Source organism: Cryptotermes secundus, unplaced genomic scaffold (genome assembly GCF_002891405.2).
Source record: "Cryptotermes secundus unplaced genomic scaffold, Csec_1.0 scaffold637, whole genome shotgun sequence".
NCBI classification, from domain to species: Eukaryota; Metazoa; Arthropoda; class Insecta; order Blattodea; family Kalotermitidae; genus Cryptotermes; species Cryptotermes secundus.
The window spans coordinates 186,592-202,973 of NW_019738881.1; the positions used below are offsets into that span (position 1 = coordinate 186,592).

Below are 16,382 nucleotides of genomic sequence, written 5' to 3' on the forward strand. Positions count from 1 at the left end.
CTGCTTAGTAGTAGTAATAGTGGTGGTGGTGGTAGTAGTAGTAGTAGTAGTAGTAGTGTTTCCATAATTTTGTCCCTGTGCTCAACTGAGCACTGCACCACGAAGACATATATGAAGGGCAGAATCATAGAGATCCACATTCCTAGCCTCAGCGCTAGATGTAAGTGTAATGCCAGGTTCACGTCCCGGTCGCTTTACTCCCCGGCACCCACTGAATAGAAGGCGGGTGGCCCTCAGAGCCGGTATAGATGATGCAGAGAAATATCTTGTTTCTGCCGGGAATCCAACCACGATTACTTGGTCGTCCATCCCGCAGCCTAGTCACTACACACACTGAGTCAGCATGGTTTCTCGTTGCTTCCAGTGAGTGCTCTATTGCTTCCGTCAAGTACTTACAAATGAATTGAATTACTAGGATTATTAGTACTGTTTATTACAATAAAAGAACACACCACTCTGCAGATCTAGGAGTAAATACGCGTACAGGGTGCTATGAAACTGGATCCTCGAGAAACAAGTGCGTAGGACGTGGACTCGATTAATCTGGCTTGGTATAATTTCCGGAGGCGAGGCCCTAGTGGATACGGCAATTAGTCTTGATGGTCCATACAAGGCTTGGAAATTCATCACTAGATGGGCAACTATTTGCGTCCAGAGGAATCTGCTTTGTAAGTTAGATATTACATCACTGTTATTGTTGTTATTACTGACACTGCATTAGTCCGCCAGCGAACTGTACCGACCGAGCGACCGCTGCTTGTCAGCGAAGTTAGTGCCAAATTTACAGACAGAGGGTTTCGCGTGGTCAGCGCAACGGATTCCCACGACCGTTAATCTCGGTTTTCTAGACCGGAGTCGATATTTCCTTGAAATGCCTCCTCAATTATCCTCACGAGGCTGAGTGGACCCCGTTCCAGACCCACTACTTCTCAGAAAATCTGGTAGCGCCGGGAATCGAACGTGGGACATCTGGATCTGAAGCCAGGAACTCTGACCACTAGACCACAGAGACGGTCACTACTGCCACTACTAACAACAATACTGCTCGCACAGCAGAACGTTACGTTCCACACATATGGCCAAATTGGTTTGCACTGCACCGGTTTTTCCAAGATCCTGGAGGATATATCGGTCCAACAGACTGACCGAGACTCAAAGTGCATCGAGGAAATCTGTGCGTGTCTGATAGAAGAATGCAAAACAGGATCATTCATTTCACGTTCACGGCGACGTAAGCACGGTGCCCACCTTGCTCGTGACACAGACTACCTCTCTCCAAAGATGTACGGAATGACACTGCAGCTCCCATTACTTGTACAGCGTTTGAATCCCGGCAAAGTGACACCACAAGGGGTAATACTGTATTTTTAACAGGGCTGATATGAATGGGTGGCTCGAATCTTTGGTGAGTCAGTGAGGGTGTGGAACAAATGTAGAGGAAACCAGTGAAAGAGGTGGAAAGACTTAAGAGAAAGGTTGGGGTGCTAGTCGAACAGAGGATTATAAAACAGAAGTACAGTCAGGTCAGTATTCAATTATGACCATACCACTCAAGTGAGAGACTGACTGTAGAGCTACAAATCAGCCAGTGATGGGCTGAGAGATTGCTAGGTTCGGTTTTCTCCAAAGTTGGAGCCGTGGTTCGCGTCAAGCCGTCTCCACAGGCCACCGATAAATGGTCCGTTGACAAAGATGCCGAATTGATTTCAATCCCAAACAGTTAACAAGCAGGTCAAAATTACCCTGAATTGGTTTAATGATGAAGTATGCAAAAAAGAGATTTTACTAGCTTAAAGCGAATATAATAAATGGCTAATACATATATACAGACTGATACGAAAAGGCTATACTAAACTACAACACGCAGTTTGACAGAAAATACCATTTCTCATAGGGTTCATCAGTTTTCTCCCTGGAACTGCTACGTCTAATTTTAAGTCATTTTATAGGCTGAAAGGCTCAAAGTCTTTTAAGGGCGCCTTAAGTGTTTAAGAACTGCTGATTAGTTAGTGTCAGCTTAATAATAATAATAAATAACTCCGTGATTTTAGTCCGCAAGCGAACTATACGGACAGAGCGACCGCTGCTTGTCGACGTAGTGCCAAATTTAGCGGATAGAGGGTATCGCGTGGTCAGCGCAACGAATCCCCACGGCCGTTAATTTCGGATTTCTAGACCGGAGTCGCTATTTCCTTTAAATAGCTCCTCAGATATCATCACGAAGCTGAGTGGACCCCGTTCCAGGCCTAATTCTCAGAACAAATCTGGGAGCGCCGGGAATCGAACCCGGACTTCTGGATCTGTAGTCAGAAACGCTGACCACTATATCACAGAGGCGGTCAGCTTATCCAGATAAATTTGGGTTACAATTGCTTCCTTTCAAATCCCTTCGGATTCACCAATAATATCACCATTGCATTTCATTAACACCACATAGCATCTGCCTGCTCAGCGTAATTAAGTAATCTATGAAGGTATCCATGTATGAAGTTATGACATAGCGAATCACACGGCCAAGCACTCTGTTTCGTATAGCGGAGGTTGTAACCAGTTCGAATGTCGGCTTCGGTAAGTTTTTCCATAACTTGCTCATAATTCTCCACGGCCTGGCCATGCAAACCCATACAAATTAAAACAGGTCATGGCCATCTCCTCTATGCCTACAGCCTTCCCAACTCATTATTTCAATTCTGTAGTTTCTTAATAGACGACAACCTCGGGCGACTGACAACAGAGTCGTCGTAGTATACTGTGACATGACGCGTGAAAGCGGGAGCCAAAGCAGACGTTCATTAATAGGCAACGGCTCGGTAAACAGGTTCCGCGGAAATGAATGAACGCCAACAATAGAAGAGCGGTTTTTCTGTGTGGTCCGTGCCTAAGAGTTATAAAAAGGAAAAAGATTGTTTATAAAGATTAACCCGTGTGGAGGTGGGGTATAATACCTCCACTGTAACCCTGCGAGTAGTAGGAGACGACGAAAATGGAAGTCTCAAATGTGAGACAGTAAAATACGGTCGCGAGTCCCACGGGACTCGGACCCGAGAAAAACTGCGCTGATAAGAGCCAGCATCATATACAAAAATCAGACCCGTCCTCTTGTCAGAGAGGGTGAACCATAAAAACAAGACCGTAACTGTCAAATAGTAATAAATATCTGGTCAAGACCACCAGATGGGGCTCGACACCAAGATTTACTGTCTGATGGACCGTCAGTCAGTCGCAATGTGGTTTTGACTTAAAAATATTGTTTGACTTCAGTAATCCGTGTGGAGGCGAGGTCGAATACCTCCACCGTGGCCTTGCGAGTCGTTGGAGGCGACGAAAAGGGAAGTCTAAAATGTGAGACAGTAAAATATGGTCGCGAGCCCCAAAGGACTCGGACCCGAGAAAGGCTGCGCTGGCAAGGACCGGCAGCATGTAAAATGACAGACCCGTCCTCTCATCAGGGAGGGCGCCCCACAAAAACAAGACTGTAACTGTCAAACAGTAAGAAATACCTGGTCATGAGCTCCATAGAGGGCTCGACACCAAGGCTTATTTACTGATCGTCAGTCGCAATGTGACTTCGACTTTGACTTCAGTTGCAGTTCAGTTCAATTGAAAGTTAGCCTGTGAAGAGAAGACCAGGAGGTTGATGGCAGCCAGCCTGGGACCCAGTTAGTTGAGGGTTGTCAGTTGACAAAGAGTTCTGCACAGGCGGCTATGACAAGAAAATCTGAGCTCTTGAATATGAAAAATCTCCACTGTGTTAAAATCCGTTACCAGGAAACGACTAGTATAGAGTGTAACAGACTGAGGGCACTGTTGTGTGTGTAACGGTGAACTGTAAAGTGTGTAAAACATAGATAACGCTGTACTGCCTGTAGTTTCGAGTGGTATGTATAAGGTGTCAATAAATCCGGTCATCCAATCCATATCCTATTTTTACTTACAACCACTAATCGTGACAATATCTTTACAGTACAGCAACCAACTGCATTAGAATAATTTGTATTAGGGATCGCAACTACGTGTGCGGCAGGTTCGTAAAATGAGGTAACACAATTTTTGGCGAAATCATATTTAAACGCAACTTTACGACATTATACAGAAACCAAGGCACATGCGTGTACTATTTTTCAGGATAATCTCCTTCCCTTTGAGGCACATGCCATACCATGAGAAGAAATCATCTACGCCCTTGCAGTAAAAGTGTAGGCTCATTTCCAGTAGCCAACGACGCACTTCAAAGTCGAACGTCCGCATCTGTGGCGAAGTGCCTTCCAGAAAGGAAGTCGGAACAGCGCCCTTCTGGAAGGCATTTCATTGCAGATTAAGAACGTTCAAATAGAAGTGCGTCATAGAGTAACGGGGTTCAGCCCAGGTTATAATCTCAACTCGCGGTGAGGCAAAGCAATTTGTTGAAAAACTGTTAAATATGTGCCTTAATGTCTATGTAACTTCACAAGAGTACGATTTAAAACTGTTTGGAGTGAATATGGACATCATAAACTCACAGAAAAAAAATGAAAAATTTCTCATACAGATCAGCAAAAAATTGTTCCAGAAAAAGATACAGATAAAGCCGTGCACATCAACATGACATAAAACCAAACACAGCAACAAAATCATAATAAGGTAAAGTTGTCCCTCCACATAGGCGTATGGGGGAGTGAATGTGTAGATCCACATTTTTCTTTGCCTCGTCACTAGCTGGGAGTGAGTGGTCAACTTCACTCCACGGCCGCTTTACCCCCGGAAAGTGCCCTTGGTACCCATTGGATAGGAGGTTGGGTGGACCCCAGAGCCGGTCTGGAAGACTTGGAAAAAATTCTTGACCCTACCGGGACTCGAACTGCGATCCCTCAGTCGTCCAGTACGTAGCCAGTCGCTATACCGACCGTTTATAATGTAGGATGAAAAGAAATTCGCGCACGGGCTCTCCAATAGAGATTCCTTGTTGTAAAGCAAACCGAAGATGTATTACAACATATGTCTTGAGACGCTTGGTTTTCTACGTACACGTCACCGTCAGCTGGGGTAACATGTTTATCAGCAGTGTGATTTGTCACGACGATACACAGTGCACTGTCAGGTGTTCTCAGGGCACAGTGCACAGCAGGCGTCAGTTGTGATCCAGCGATCATGGCACGCACACGATGAACTTGCGACATATTCTTAACTCTCGTTACCTGTAATAATCGAGGTGGTACTGCTGTACGGAATTACTCGCTGCGTTACCACGGTCGTCGTTGTCGTCCGGATAACAATGTGTTCTGACGATTGGAGCAGCGTCTCCGTGAAACACCTATGGCATGCATGAATGCAGGCCGCCCACAATTAAGATACCATAATTGCAGCTGTAGAACGAGAGCCGTGGAGAAGCTCACGCGACGTCGCACGGGAATTTGGACCATCTCAACAGAGGGCCCTACAATTACAGTATGCACCAAAATATTCAGTACTGAAATGAAATGACGTCCTGTTGATACCACTGTCTATTCAGTGAAGTCCCCTCTGCACAACAGAACCTTCTCAAATCCTGAAGAATGGTTCGATCACCATGACCCTGTAGCGTTCTTGGGTGACGGTAGGAGCTTTGCCTTCCTCATCCTCAATGAAGTAGAGACCTAATATACCGTGTGCTCAGAGGGCACGCCATATCGTCACACGTGTACTGTGTGGCGGTTTCTGGACGATAACATCTGGCCGCTCAAAACCAAGGAAGCGAGTTGTCTGGCGACAACTTCCGTATGAGCGGAAATAATACTCAACTATGAATACTTTTTCCTCCGTCGAGAGACCCATTGCCAACAACTGCACAGCACTTCCTTTTCATTCCTGGGTACGCGTGCGGCTGGAGCTATGCCCCGTCGACAAACGCACATGCGCGTTCGAGATGCGCGAGTTTCAGTACTGTAACTTTTGGCGCATACTGTACTTTATGAATGTCAACTGCAGAGTGCACACCTGTTTCCAGATGACTGCCTTCTACGGATACAAATTTGCTAATGGCTACATCAACACATTACGGGTGAGCTCTTTTTACATAACATTCCGTACACATACGAGGCATGTTTTGTGCGTGGGGGTGTTTCAACGTCCATAACAGTCACCTCTGCGAAGGGGATAATCCTCATGCTATCGGCAAATGTGGCTACCAAGTCCGCTTCAGCGTCAGCGTTTGGGCTGAAATCGTCGGGAACACTGGCGTGGGGCCTATCTGCTACATGACAGGCTGACTATTCAAAGATGTAGATATCTTATGGAAACTCTTCTATCGGGGAAAATGTGCCTGTAGCTGTGGTTTCGGGACGACGGAGCTCCAGCGCACTACAGGAAAGATGTCCGGCACTGGTTCAACGCGACATATCCAGGAACATGGACTGAATGTTGAGGGCTGACTGCATGCCTCCTCAGTCGCTGGACTCCGATAATTTTTCCCCCTCTGGAAACATCTGAGCACGTTTATGCAATCCCTTTGAGGACTATCGAAGATTTCGTGGCAAGACTTCAACCAGGCCAACATGTTACGGCATGTTCCAGGGACTGTCGTGTGACCTACTGATGTCTGCCTTGAAACTGACGGAGGCGGTTTCGAACACCTATTTTAACTGCGACACGCCCATGGTTTGATCATTCAATAGCTTGTGCAATCTGACGGTACCGTGTATTCTGAAGACTAAACGCCACTATGGACAAGCTGTGCGCGAATCTCAATTCACCCTGTAAGCAGAAACCTAATATTCTTTTAAGAATGTTTCCAAATGTCGGTATCCTGTAACAATGCCACTAGAGATAAGAGGATACTGGTAAAATTACGAGAGTAATAAATTCTGGAAACATTTATTATTACAAAGAAGTTTAACATGTGATAAATTAATCACGCCCGCCACAAAGAAGTATAGGAGATGGAGACATAGCTCCATCAGTCTTGGCCTCCGCATTAAATGGAGATGCCTAGTCAGTTTTGTGCCCCGGCCACTTTACCCCGATACCTACTGCAAGGGAGGCTTGGTGGGCTTCACAGCTGGTCTTGAACGTTGTGTAGTAAAGAAAAATATCTTGTCCTTGCCGGGTATCGAACTCCGCAAGTCGAACCCGTAAATGTTAGTATTCGGTTCAAAGGATGTTATCCGCTCAACAGCAGACCGTGCTTAAGACCTGGTCTCTGGGTTGAGCATGAAGGAAAGTTCGAAGTATGGTATGACGAAGCGTGGCGTTGTTGCAACTGAACTACAGAAGGGAGGAAAGATTATGCTACAGCCCTCTTATTCCCTTACACATCTCACATCCCCAGTAATTCACAGAATATCCTACTGAAAACGACCTGACACTAATGATCAAGGCAGATGAAACAGTTTACCACTTATTTTGCACAGATGCTCAGGAAACCGAAGGTGACTGACTTATGACATGCAAAGCCGTATAGTCCAGTAGCCAGCTACCTACCTTGATGGGCTGGGCTTGTAGCAAGGATCAGAGAGACTAAAAATGCATACATAATTTGTGAGGAAATATCTCAGAAAGCGCCCATATGGAACACTGAAAAGGTTGCACAAGGATAAGGGTTACGAAGAGAGAACTGGATGGAACTGGCTCAGGTTCACGTCTAAGGGCGTACTTTGATATTGGCGGTGTGGTATATTCGGACCACTACCAAAGAGTTCACTATGGTGAAGTATTGAGGAGTCAGGGTTCGATTCCCGGCAGAGGCAACGTCCAGACCGACTCCGGGGCCCAACCGGCGCCCTACACAACGCGTACCGGAGACTACTTCCAATGGAGGACTCGGCAAGGGGCGTGAAGCTGACCAGTCACCACATCCAGTGTCGAGGTTGGAAATCATACGTCTTCATGGTGTGGTGCTTAATTAATTAAGCCCGGTATTAACATTACCTTTTACCACTACGTTAGAATATTATATATTATATTATATTATTGGCAATAAGTTCAATAAAACCGGATTTCAGCCAGTGGTTTGGGTGGGGGTAGGAAGATTTTGTTAGGTTTCTTAAATGCAAATGAAACCCGAGATCGGTGTTCACCGTCTTCGAAAGCTGACGTGAACCAGTACCGGTAAGGAGCCAATAAAACCATTTTTAAAACATCAGGATCTTGGGCAGATTAGGTGTATGGATGTGTATATCCGCTCACTCTTAAACAAAGTTGCATCTATTTGTTGCCATCTCCTTTCTAGTTAGGTTTTGCGCAATGCACGTCCGATTATTATCAAGCATGGAAGCCTACTATAATATTCTGTTATTCACTGAAAAAATATGAGCGATAACCAAATAAGGGTCATTGCTGTCCATATCATATAAAGATATCGCCTTGTAATATACACGAGACCTTTAGAGTAAACAACAGTAATTATTACAAGTATTATGTTTTTGGACATTATCCACCGTCTTGTCTATTTTCTAAAAAACAGTACTGTTTCTTTTTTAAAACAACGTTTCGGAGACTGGATTCCGTCCTCGTCCTCAGGTAAAACCTACTCAGATAGATAGAGCTAGCCCCTATCTCCGGAGACAGGACGGTTTTTGAAAAAATAGACAAGACGATGGATAATGTCCAAAAACTTAATACTTGTGGCAATATACCATCGTCACAAACCTTTAGATCTAACAGTAATTATCAAAATATTATTTACATAGCAGTGTCGGTATATATTTAAAAGTGAAGCTAAGGACATTTGAAGTAACCCCGCTAAAGTGAAGTTCTCATTGGTAATGTCCTTGTTGTAACCAACAAAACCTAGCCAAGGAAACACGCGTTTCCTTGAAACTATATTATGAAAAGTGTGGAGCGATTCCAAAGCAGCACAGACTTAAAATGTAAGCAGAGACATATAAACCCTTGAATTATAAATATAACTACAGTTATTTATACATGGAAATTGAGTTTCTCTCTTTTCTTATTCATAACCCGCTGACTTACCGTGCACAACCAATGTCAACAGCGAGAGGATTCCAACGATAGTAGTCCATGATTTTAAGGCGAATATCCTCCCTCTTTGCCAGTTCATCTTGAGATATACTTAACGAATTAATAACTCATCCATCTGGTTTACATTTTCACTCGTTACCTTACACAAAGCCACATTAAATGCCTACTAAATGTCAACACATCGTAAACAAAACGCCACACCACCGCCACTACAGCTGCCAACACACTGATGCATCCCTGTAGGCGGTATGTAATCCCGCGCGGAGTGATACGTACCACACAAACATCTGTGAACATATGAGTACGTTTTTCTTTGTTCATAAACAATTTTGAATCTGGCCGCTGCATGAATTGTAGTCCATTATAGTCACTATTATCAGGAGAATAAAAATACGTTTTATTTTCACTTAAAACAGAATACCACTCTATGTATTTCTATTTTGTATTCCAATATGGACATCTTCTGCCATCTATGAAATGAGGCACTTAACTACTGGCACACTGCTCACCTGTCGCCACTGTAATTAAGTGGAGACGTATATCAATGCGCCGGTGTGTATGAAGTTAACTATTTAAAATATTAGCAAGGTCCACCAATATTGGATTTGGCCGCGCCATAGCTCAAGTGGTTAGTCGCTGGCTTCCCAGTGCGGCGGCCCGGGTTCGATCCCGGTTCTGGTGAAGTGGGATTTGTGGTGAACAAAGTGGCGCTGGGGCAGGTTTTCTCCGAGTACTTCGGTTTCCCCTGCCCATCTTCATTCCCCCAATTGCTCCGCAATCACCCTCACCTATCATCTGGGGCTGGGTACAATAGGCCAGAAGTGGCTGCAGTTGAAGGGACTTAGTCCCACCCCAATAGAATTAAAAAAAATATTGGATTTTATAAAAATATTTCTATAAATCAGCCTCATTTACCATATGAGCCCTATTTTATAAGCCTCCCTTCTACTACTACTACTACTACTACTACTACTACCACCACCATCACCACCACCGCTACAAAGCAAAAGATTTTTTTATGCACTCTTTAATGAAAATTCATATAGTTTCCAACCTGAAATTTCAAGTACGTATCACTAAGTTGGGCCGGAAAATTAAACATACCTGGCAATCTGATCAGCAGGCCTCTACATTCTCCACACTTGAACCCACTTGATTATGGGGATGCATTAAAAAAAAAGTTTTAAGGTATGGAAGTACAAGATCACAATAACCTCATTAATCACGTCTTGGTAGCTGCAGCAGACATCAGAAGCCAGCCTTGAAAACTGGTTTGTACAAGGGACTCCATGTAATATCACTGTGAAGCATGCATGACTGCTGTACGAAGTAACTTTGAACGGTTCTTCTGGAGAAATATGCAAACTGTATGTGAACCTCCACTTTATGATCAAACAAAGGTAAAGCTGTCCCTGTGCTTGATTAATGAAGCACTATGAACATTTTGCCAGGAAGACACATTGGGGGGGGGTATAGTTCCACCATTCTTGACCTCATCACCAGAAAACTTTCAGTTATCAGCTTCACATCCTTGTTGCTTTACCCCAGTGCCCATTATATAGGTGGCTGGGTGGGGCCCAAAGACAGTCTGAATACTCTGGAGTTGAGAAAAATCTGCCCCTACAGGGAATCAAACCCCAGCTGTCTAGCCCACAGCTTGTCACTATACTGACTATGTTATCGTGGCTCTACTTCATGATCAGAGACTTGTATTTTGAATTTTTCCTTCTTATTCATCATAATTAAACGTAACAAATAATGACGTAAAATGTAAATAAAAAATGAAGGCACAAATGGAAAATTATTTAATTTTCTTAAAAAGTGGTGAAATATCATAACCCAACAAGGGTAACAAATCAAACATTAATTTATTTTTATTTTCTGATCCAAACTATAGCCTCAACATAGGAATTTGAATCACTCTTATAAAATGTTCGCTGATTTTATGTGAGTATATATGGATTTTATAGCTTAGCTCATTCCCAGTCAGATATGCCATGTAAACATAGATCCAGTTCTCAACAGTAATGAAACTATGGATAACAGAAATTCAGGATGATTGAAACGTACATAATTTAACTTTATTAAAACAGAAACTGGTGTGGAATTCAGTTTTAAAATGTTCAAAATATGCAACGTCAATATGATGCACAATAATACGGTTGCCTTCAATGTGGAGATCATTGCCAGTATTCCAAAACTGACATTCATGCTGCCACTGCAAAAATCTTACATGGAGTACATATCCACACATTCTTCATTTGAAAATGTAAATGGCATGTATCCTAAAAACTAGCTTTTAGAATATCAGCTGATGGTCAAAGCCCTAAAACCTAGTACAGTAAACCCTCGCTAATCAGGAGTAATTGCTGGAAGAGGCCATCAGGGTTAAGTGATAATCCGGATTAGTGAAGCAAAATGTAGCCTTAAAAGGCCAAAAAAAAAGAAAACTAAGAACACAAATAAATGAAAATTTAACATGTGTAGTTCTGAAAAGAATAAATAAAAAATACCACTGTACAACCTTTATTGTAAAATATAAAAAGTCAATACTTTTATTCATCAATAGAAGACTATAAGCTGTACTTGCTTTTTAACGTAATAGTGCAGAAAGCAGTCTTCAGGGATGTGGCACCATGTAGATGTGGTGTCTCTAATACTGGACTATATATGAGCTATCAAAGGCTCCACATAAATTTGTGACTGGCACCAGCCATGACAGTAAAAATCTCCCAGACTACACCGTGTCACATCTCAGAAGACCACTCTGTAAACGTTAACTGTTAACATTTATCCATACCTTCACATAAAAAACTGTGCAGTACCATTAGGGGGCGAAGTAAAATTTTAACTATTTTTTTTATTTTACTCATACTGCTTCAAATTAAGAATCCTTTGGCACTTGGATCTGAAAGAGAGGAGAGTAGAAGGGTAATATGTTCATGTAATTTCCAAAATAAGATGCCATAACATTACACAATGCCACTCAAAAGGGTGCATATGCACATTATTCCCATTTCTCATAAAGCACACTTTTATTTTTCACAGGAACAGTTGCACTGCAAGCAGAATTTTACAAGCAACACAAAAATTTTATGTTAATTTCACCTGAGGGCAATTATGTCAAAATCCTCTATTAATTTCATTTAAGTTCAATTAATTCAAAATTTATTGTCTCCTTAATAGTCATATGAAGTATTTCATGTGCTTATACCCCTAACAATGCTTGTACACTGCTCAGTTGTTATGGTTCATAGCTGAGTCTTGGCTCTGCATCTTCATTTTGTTGACAATGGCTCACTAGACATGTTCCCATGGCAACGAATACATGCAACAATAGAAGAATTGTTGGAGGCGTTGTTTTGTCTATGGTCTGTGTCACATCAAAGGAGAGTTTCTGGATCTACCTATTCCCCAATAGTTGCTAGGCAATGGTTTGGTAAACATGATTCCAGTCACTCTAATCTACATAATCCGCGTTACAGAGGTGTCGTTAAACAAACTACAAAGGAAAGCCTTCATTACAAAAGAAATTTAAAGCAAAGTTTTTCCTATATACACCACAGACTTTAACATCATAAATGTGCACATTATACCCTCAGATTTATGTACGGGTTTCGGATGCTCCTCAGCATAAACAGTGATTCTTTCTGAAAAGCATTTTCTGACTGGTATTTGTAGTGGAGACTGTATATTTTTGAGCATAGGAAGTGTTTGTCTGTCTATTTGTAGTTTGTATACAGATACTGTCGGTAACTCAGACTCTATGTGGACCAATGACTGGATGGCAGTGAATTATAATGCCGAAGGAAGTAGTCATTGAATTTGTCTGGAGAAATTCCTAAATTCTGAGAGTCGGTACATCAGTCTACATTTGAATCGGGCATTTTCTGAATATCAGATTGAAGGAGTGAAATAAGAAAGAGACAGGAACAAAGCATACTTGATAAGTATTTGGACTGTGTGAGTCTGTCTCCATTCCCTTCTACCTGAAGATGGAGTCAGGTCAACCCTCAAAATGCTGTGTATGTTGCTAGGCAATGACTGCAAAATACGCAACTTCACAACAGCCGTGCTAAGTAATGGCTCTTCAAACAACGGCCATTGCTAGGCAGTGGCTGAGCAGTGATCTCGTTGGAACCCCAACAGACACGAAATGCTACAACTGCACTGCAGCAGAAGAACGGTGTCTTTTGTGCAGTCGGCCATAAATAACAAGAAGGAAAACATATACTGTGATTTGAGGGGCAAAATTTTCAGTTTTTTAAACAATTCTCTACAAGAGTCACTTTTCCTAGAATTAGTGAGGATTCTAATTACCCTTTTCTGGAGAATGAAAATAAGGATACTTTGAGGAGACTTGCCCCAAAAGATCAAATCATAAGTCATTAGAGAATGAAAGTATGAGAAATAAATCAATCTAATTGTTTCCTGTGACATATAAGGCTTAATAGTCCTGATTGCATAACAGGTAGAGCTCAATTTAGTGATGAGCCAGTCGATGTGTCCTTTCCATGACAGCATATTGTCAACGATTAATCCGAGAAATCTGGTGTTGGTAGATTTGACAAGCTGATTGTTGCCATGGCCAATGTGCACATCCATTGCCTGGCTATTCTTAGTCATAAAATGTATAAAGTAAGTCTTATCAGGATTTAGTGTCAATAAATTGGCTTCAAACCAGTCTTTGAGAGTTTGAGTAATATTGTTTTCATAATTTACAGGGCAGGAATTAGTAATAATTATGCTAGTATCAGCTGTTAAAAGGACAGGTTTGGATTCACTGTTTATAGCATTTGGCAAGTCATTTATATATAAAAAAAAACAGTAAAGGTCCCAAAATACGAAGGGCGTTCCATATATAATGCCTCCTATTTTTTTGTGTAAATATATAACATCTGAGCTGGATGTTGATGGTGTTGTAGTAAAGGTTGAACCTTCCCGCCAGTGTACTGTTAGTTTGGTTGTCATGCGATGGACAGTGACTGCAGAGCAATCTATTAAAATGGCTTCTGACATAGAAGTGCATACGAAACAGAGATGTGTTATTGAATTTCTCACTGCCAAACAAATTGCACCCACTGACATCCATCGATGCTTGCTAAAGGTGAACAGAGACGATACAGTGGATGTCAGCACGGTGAGGCAATTTGTAGGGCGTTTCAACAGTGGCGAAAGTGAAGTGCACAACAAGCCACTCCCTGGGCATCCCTGCTCAGCTGCCACTCCTCACAATGAACAGCACCTCATCCATACAGATCGGCGGATAACGACCAGGGAACTGTGTGCACGGCTTAATATTGGCTGTAATGCATTGGAAACGATGTTGGGGAAGCTGGGTTATCGCAAAGTTTGTTCCAGGTGGGTCCTGCAGATGCGTGGGTGCGTGCAAGCACACGAAAGTGCACACGTGTGAGCAAGTGAATGCATGTGTGTAAATAATCACTGTATTTTACATGACCTACTGATTCAGTTAACAGTTATCAGTAGCATTAAGTAAGAGCATAACTTCCTCATTTCCCATGTTTGGAACCACTAGACAGCTACAGTTCAGTTGTATTGCCGCTGACTGGTTGTACACAATGGGTCTAATTGGATTTTGTACAATACATTACCACAAGCTAACTAAATATAGGTAATCCTTCAGCATCACACTTATTTCAAAATACGTGTGATGTGTGAGGAAGAGAATGACAAAATCTAACCCTTTCCTTACAGTGTCTGGGGGAACAACAACAATATAACTCATCTTTTTGTTCTTATACTTAAAATACAATTTATTTCCATTACTTAAAAATACAAAATTCTTAGTTTTAAAACTGAAGAGCATGAATGGTGAAGCTTCTTTTCTTTAAAATCAAAGATACTATGCAAAGAGGCTGATGTTTATAACTGTGACTTCATGTTTCTACTGCTGAAAGGGTTAAAATTTGTAAATAATCTAAATGCTTCAAACAGCTCAGTAAATAAAAAATGACCAATATAAAATCTTATTATGTACAGAATATAAAACATAATATATGTCAATTCAACAGTTACAAAAGTGTGGAAAACACACCACCACATTACATGCATCTGTGAACACACACACACACAAAAGTATATAAATATGCAGCATAACCCACTTTCAATGGCTGTACCATACACCTTTTAAATAAAAAGCCAACAACAAATTTCACTGTGCAATTCACTTTCTTTTCACTAAATTTTATGATCAAAATATTACACACAATTTACATGAGAATGAAAACGGCCTGTTGCATCACTATCTACTTATCTGTAAAAGTGAAACATTCTATCAGCATAACTGGCTAGGTCCTATGTGGAATCACTTGGGAATAAAAGAATGATTCATTTTACTTAGCTCTCCATGCATGTATTAACTCGGTCTCCGTATCACCTCTAGCACTCTTCTTTGCACAGCACTAATTACAAGAGAGTGTTAATTATGTAATGAAACATTCTGCTTGCACAACGGTAAAGTAACATATCCACTCTGTTTCAGAGCAAGAACCTCCTGTATCCAATAAAATCTAGCTCTGAAGGGCTGACTATTCTGGCTAAGACCTGTCACATTTTTCCTCAGTCCCTCCAGGCCAGGTAAGAATTTTAAATAACCATAACTACATAATCTCATATCCTTAACAAATCATTACAATACTCATCTATCATTACTCAGTCAGTGACAAGCCAGCTGCCACGCAGTGAGGACATGGAGACGTAGTGCAGCAAAGGGGGTAGTGCAGTGTTCAGAGTCAGTATAGTTGTGTTGAATGCTTCTCTCTCATCTTAGAAGATCGTTCATATGATAAACGCAATAAGTAAATGACTGATAGTCCAGTCAAATAGTGTGATACTGAAAGAAAGAAAAAACTCCAAACCGGAGATGGGCCCAAATCAAACACCAATGTTCAATATTTTCCCATAATACAACCACCAAACTTGATACAAAATCAAGTTCCTATGCAGACTTAACAATTATATCAAAACCAAACAAGTCAACTAACTTCAAATGTGCATTTGCCACTAATGCTACAAAATCAATTAGTTGGATTCTATCAACCACAAAACCAGACACAGGTGCCATCATTGTATACAAACACAAATCCTAGCTCAAGCTCAACCATGAAATAAAGTGATATAAATGAATATGAAGAATGTAACAGGTATGAAGAAACTGATGACCAAATTAATATAATGCACTCTTGGCAAACTGTAAATAATAAACATAAAAGAATTTGAAGTCAAACTCCTGAGGATATCACAGAACAAATCAAAATAACAAACAGATTCAAACCACTCCCTACTGTAGACAGCGATAAAAATTATCCTGAAAATAACCCGTCAAATCAAAATAATGACCATGATATGCATCTATGGTGTCACTAAGTATCCTTTAAGAGCGTAGCGACACCGTATGGAGACCTTTAAAGTATAGCCGAGTGGCC

At 41.6% G+C, this 16,382-nt stretch overlaps 1 protein-coding gene across 2 annotated transcripts in view; it reads right to left on the reverse strand.

Moving 5' to 3' along the window:
- LOC111871221 (neogenin-like) overlaps positions 1–9,188 on the reverse strand; it is a gene marked incomplete at its 3' end in the record, with an annotated part of 194,057 nt that extends 184,869 nt beyond the window's left edge. For both annotated transcript variants that reach the window (XM_033754162.1, XM_023864158.2), the window contains 1 exon segment: positions 8,926–9,188. In XM_033754162.1, coding sequence (XP_033610053.1) covers positions 8,926–9,013 — 88 coding nt within the window.
- Between the last annotated feature and the right edge of the window lie 7,194 nt (positions 9,189–16,382).